Raw genomic sequence first — 6,000 nt, forward strand, 5'->3', positions numbered from 1 at the left:
AGTAACTCTGCTGCCAAACCTGTGATATTGCAAAGACTAACAGGTATCCTCGGTCATTTGTTAGATTTTTCCCCCTAGGTCAGGGGACAGTGAGTTCTAGGTTTGCATAGTAAAATTTATTTCAATATAAAACAAAAACATGATACTGTGAACGTTGGAATTCTGAAGTAACAACGGCAGCTGCTGGAAATACCGGACAGGCCAAGTAATATTTTGGCTGACCCAGTTTGTTCTGTTTATTTAAAGGAGACATCTTCAAAGATGATCTGCCAGAGGCAGATCTTTACATTCTCTCAAATATTCTACATTACTGGAATGAAGACGAATTTGACCTCATCTTAAGTAAACTCTCTGAGAAGTGCAAGCCAGGTAATAGAATCCTCCAGTGTATATCCTCTACAGCATAGTTTTTTGTTTTTATTCTTCCATCCTCTTGAGAAAATACTCTGCCTACATTTGAATGTTTTATAAAGCAGTTGGCAGTAAGGGTATCAAGTGAGCTGACCCTTGCACCTTCCCAGTTATCCTTTTATTTTTCCGTCAGTGAAGTTGATTAGAGCCCCTTTATTCGCAGCACCACTGGCACACTGGCTGCAGTGCAAGCCATCTGCATTGCCGCAACTTAAGAACAGGCGAAGGAGTAGGACATTCAGCCTGTCGAGCCTCTCTTCATGGCTGATTGAATACTTCAATGTCTCTTACGGACCCCTTGCCAAGGGTTCTTTGACAATGCCATCTTTACCACCTAGAGCAACAGGCTGCAGACACAGGGAGCACACCGCTGGCCCTCATTCTCTTCTGAACCATGCACCATTCTGTCGTGGGGGTACTTCACTGTTGTTGCTGAGGACACTCATTTAAAATGAGTCAGCTAAGATTCAGCAAGAAAATGAGGAAAAACTTAGCAAATGATTCGGATCTGGAATGTATTGCCTGACAGCTTGGTGAGCGCAGAGTCACTTGTGGTTTTCAACTGAAAAGTGGATCTATATTTGAAACGAAAAATATTCAGGGACAACTGGGAAAACAGTGGAGGAGGAGAGCTAGCTGATCTGCATCATGGAAACAGCCAACATAAATATGATGGGTTGAATGGCCTTTTTTCTACACAGTAGCATTCCCTGATTAAAAGTTAGTCAGTTTCAGTTTACGATATACTGTCCAAAGTATCTTGTTGCAGCGCCAAGGTTGGAATTCAAAGTGTGTACATGCTTCATAAAGTAAAAGGAGGTCTTATTTTGGAAAAAGTAAGACCATTGAATGTTGTTTTGAGAGTACTGAAAAATAAAATGTATAAAATCTGGCACAAAAGGGAGACCATTCAGTTCATCATGCTTGTGCCGTCCACTCAAATCGCATTTCTCTATTCTTAATTCATAGCTCTGTAAATTGCAGCACTCTAATTCCAAAGTTTTATTTTAAAATATCAAATGTAATTAGATTTTCTGTCTCTGCTATTCACTCAGCTAGTGAATTCCTGACACCCACACAATGGAAGTATTTTCTCTGAAGCTCCCATCGGATCTTTTTCCCATTCACTTTTAAATTGTGTTCCCAGTTATTGAAACTCTTGTTCCTTTCTACTCTGTAAATGGCCCTCATTATTGTAAGTACCCCTTATTAAACTGCCCCCCCCCTCCCCATTCGTCTATGTTCTAAAGAAAATGAACTCAGCCAGTTGGGTTTTCCTATTAACCAAAGTCCTTTGTTTTGCAAATATTCCCGCTGCTTATGATGTACTTTTTTTTTAACGAGTAGCTCCTGCTTTTATTTTAGTGAAGGTCAGCTTGTTTATAATTAGTTCTTATTCATAGTCTCTGCGGCAAAGAAAGAGATTGTTGACTGTTATGTCTAAGCCAGACAAACATTTGTCAAACAGTTGTAGTTTTGGTGTCAACAGTGTGGACAGGAGTTTTTTTTAAATTTCAGCTTTATTAACCAAATTTAAATTCTTCAGCTACCATGGTTGGATTTGAACCTTTCTCCAAATCATTAGCCCAAAGCACAAGATTCATTGTCTAATGAATTAACTGCTATGCTACCATACCTTACCTCACCTCCATCCCTGTTCATTCACAGATCTACCACTTTGCGGGAAATTGAACTTGCTTTCAATTATTGAAGACAGAGATTTGAGTCATTGCAGACTCTATACATAAGCACATTTTGCTGAACCTTTTCATCTTATTCTCAACAAGACATTTTGTAATAATCCAAATTCAGGTGGAAAACCAATAGTTATGCTCCACAGGATAGATGTCAGACATTCGCTGTCTCATTTAATCGGGCAATGCTCTGCCTAGTCACAGTCAAACTGCTTGATTTAAAGTTTAATCAAAGCCTGGCTGTTAACTGTTAGTCGGCATTAATGAGTACATTCGCCATGGAAATGCCTCAACCAATCAGAGCCAGCCAATTATCATTTTCCTCCCTTTCACTGTAAATTCTGTTTTTTCTTCTCTTGAATTTGTATTTTTTGAAATGTTCTGATGAGTACACGATGAAATATTTTGACAACATGTCTTATTTTAGCAATACTCAAATTCTGAACAAAGAAATGATCCATTGACATGTTCTTGTAATGAATTCAGTCATTGCATTCCAAATCCAGGACAAAAGTTATATTTTATTCTGAACAATGAAATGATTCATTGACATGTTCTTGTAATGAATTCAGTCATTGCATTCCAAATCCAGGACAAAAATTATATTTTAAAGTTGGTTCAAACTGGTGGTATATTGTAGAAACGTTTTCTTTTTAAAGTGACATTATGTACAATCCTTTTGCACAGCATGGAAAGATTTACCAGATAATTGAATCTCCTCTGAAGTACATACTGTCTGGGTTCTGCCTACCTGCTCCATCTCCTACAAGGGTGGCTTAATGGTTAGCACTGCTGCCTCATAGCATTCAATTCCAGCTTCAGTCAACTGTCTGTGTGCAATTTGCAAGTTCTCCCCATGTCTGTGCGGGCTTCCTCCCACAGTCCAAAGATGTGCAGATTGACCATGTTAAATTTTCCATAGTGTCCAGGGATGTGTAGGTTAGGTGGGAAATTAACCATGGGTAATGCAAGGTTACAGGGATGGGGTAGGGAAGGGAATCTGGGTGGAATGCTCTTTGGAGAGTCGGTTGGGCTGAATGGCCAATTCTACACTGTAGAGATTCTAGGAAAGCATTTATGGACTCACTTCTGGCATCATAGATTAGATTCCCTACAGTGTGGAAACAGGTCCTTTGGCCCAACCAGTCCACACCGACCCTCCAAAGAGTAACCAACCCAGACCGATTTTCCTCTGACTAATGCACCTAACATTATGGGCAATTTACCATGGCCAATTCACCTGACCTGCGCATCTTTGGACTGTGGGATGAAACCGGAGCACCACGCGGACACGGGGAGAATGTGCACAGTCCACACAGACAGTCACCCGAGGCTGGAATTGAACCTGGGACCCTGGGTGCTGTGAGGCAGCAGTGCTAACCACTGAGCCACCATGCCGCCCCACTTATACTTACACGTACTATTTTAATTGTTTGCCTTGGTAATTTCATACCCTGAATATTCCTTAAATCATTCCTTAATCTCTGTCTCTCTGACTTTACCGAACAGCCACATTTTTAACCAGATTCTTTATTCTCTGATGTTACATGGCCATTGCTGGCATTGTCAGCATTTGTTGCCCATCCCTAATTGCCCTTGGAATTAATGGCTTGCTAGTCTATTTCAAAGGGTAGTTACAAGTTACCCACATTGCAGCAGATCGCCATTAGCACAACCTGGATAAAAATGGCAGACTTCCTTCCGTAAAGGGCAAGTAACAATAGTAAATGGTTACCACTACTGAGGCCAGTTTTCAATTCCAGATTGTATTAACTGAATTTAACTTCAATGTCGAGTTAAATTTTGGAGCCATGTCTCCAGAGCATTTGATTGACTATCTAGATCAGTGTTTCTCAGTGGGGGTAGAAGTGCCCACTGAGGGGCATTTGCATTCCTTCAGTGGGCATTGAATTTAAAGGGGGCAGCAAGGGGGCACTGAACGACTTTGTAGAGAGCTTACCAATCACTTGGAAGACTGCCGTGACCTTGAAGGACATTGTTTTGTGCAGATGGATAGTTTCATAACACGAATGATAACATTTATTTTTTGTTGTATATAAAACATATTTCACAAACGTTTTCCCTTTTCAGCACTGCAGTATATTGCAGTTATATGTGCAAAAACATACTTTGGTGATTTGGGGATGTTGCATGATTTCGAGGATAAGAAGGGGGCGTTGAATATGGGAAGGTTGAGAAACACTGATCTAGATTACTAGCTGCCACTGTACTGCCATCTTCTTCATTTTCACCTACTTTAACTATTTTGTCTTTTTCCTGTACATCTCATTCATTGGAAAATCATTACATTATTCTGTTCTCATTCTGTTTATTGCTCATACATTTTAAAGTATCTTTGCGTGTGAAATTATTTTCTTCACGTGTTGCAATGTGATTTTGTTTTTGTTGGTTAAAGTGTTCTGAAAGTTTTCTGATTGATCAAATAGTTCTGTAAGTTTAACTGTTGAGTTAAGTTGTTCTGGTTTTTTTTTAGGATGTGGTCTTCTACTGCTTGAGCTTGTGCTGTATGACCAGAAGACCAAGTCCAGTCGAGCAGTGCTGCAGGCCCTCAGCACGTTGGTGCAGAGCAACAGAAGAGAAAGGAGTGAGTCACAGTGCAGGAACCTCCTGCATAACCATGGCTTTATAAATATACAAATGAAGCACACTGAACCATTTCTGGATGCCATTTTGTGTATTAAGCAGTAATTTTCTCCCTGCAATTTTCCAATAGACATTGATCCTTTTTCAAATGAGGGGCAAAATTAATTGGTTGATATACATATATAGACGTGCATTTCCACTAATGAAGATGGACAGTGATGTTTGTTATTAACATTGTAGTTTCTGTAAATGAACTTTAATGTTAAAATGATAGGTTCATGTTTATAAATATAGATTTTAAATTGTATGCAATTTGAATGCTATATGAAAATTGAGGAAACTATGTATTAATATGTATAAATAATTACTGTCACCTTGAGTTGCACGGAGTTCTTCATTTTTGATTTTAGCATTAAGTTGACTGCCTTGTTTGCTCACTTGCCTCTGCATCAGAAAGTGTTTGAAGAGTGTAAATAATGTTGAGATTGCGAAGGTGGAATGCTTCTTGATGGGAAATGCTTTCCTTTGGGTGTGGCACTATACAGCAACTCCAGCCCTATCGTTACAGGTGGACAGTTTCTTCGAGTTGGTATCAAAACAGGAAGTGCTAGAGCAAGCAGCCTTAATAGCATGTTTGGAGAAAGCAATAGTGTTAATATTTCATGTCCAATGTGACTTCTTCGGGAACGAAGAGAGGTGGTAATTGTATTAATGGTTTAGTGAAAGGATTGGGCAAATGCAACAAAAGGTGGTGGCATAATGCTAGCGTCACTGGTCTAGCAATCCTCCCCTGTCACGGAATCAAAATCTTGGAATAGTGGGTCAGCCTCCAGTCTGTGCATTGTGGTGATTCGAGAAGGCAGTTCACCAGCATCACCTCAAGGGCAACTAAGCACAGGCAATAACTGCTGGCCAGCCAGTAACACCATGTCCCACAAATGAAATAAAAATAAACTGATGCGGATTTGAATCCCACCTTGGCAGATGTGTAGACTTTATTTGGTTCAAGTTTAGAGTTAAAATCTAACCTAAAAAGACAATGAAACCGTAGTCAATTGTTGTAAAAACCCATCCCATGAATAAATTAATTTATAAAGGGAACTTTATGGAGAGGTTCGCAGGAGGGAGTGATTAAATACTAAGGTGTCATGGAGAAGGATATTATATATAAATGTGTTACGAAACAAAAGGCAAACTGAGATAAATGTGGGGTGTTGCATTTAGGTAAGGCAAACTAGGGCAGAACCTATACAGTTTTGGTGAAGTCCTGGGGAGTGTTGCCAAACAAGGA

The 6,000-nt window shown here is 39.7% G+C and overlaps 1 protein-coding gene across 2 annotated transcripts in view; it reads left to right on the forward strand.

Moving 5' to 3' along the window:
• asmtl (acetylserotonin O-methyltransferase-like) overlaps positions 1 to 5,061 on the forward strand; it is a 54,999-nt gene extending 49,938 nt beyond the window's left edge. For both annotated transcript variants that reach the window (XM_072576915.1, XM_072576916.1), the window contains 2 exons: positions 247 to 369; positions 4,600 to 5,061. In XM_072576915.1, the coding sequence (XP_072433016.1) occupies positions 247 to 369; positions 4,600 to 4,814 (338 nt within the window). In that variant the 3' untranslated portion in view covers positions 4,815 to 5,061. The remainder of the gene's footprint in view (positions 1 to 246; positions 370 to 4,599) is intronic.
• The last annotated feature ends 939 nt before the right edge of the window (positions 5,062 to 6,000 follow it).

The sequence above is a fragment of the Chiloscyllium punctatum genome, chromosome 9, assembly GCF_047496795.1.
Source record: "Chiloscyllium punctatum isolate Juve2018m chromosome 9, sChiPun1.3, whole genome shotgun sequence".
Taxonomy (NCBI): Eukaryota; Metazoa; Chordata; class Chondrichthyes; order Orectolobiformes; family Hemiscylliidae; genus Chiloscyllium; species Chiloscyllium punctatum.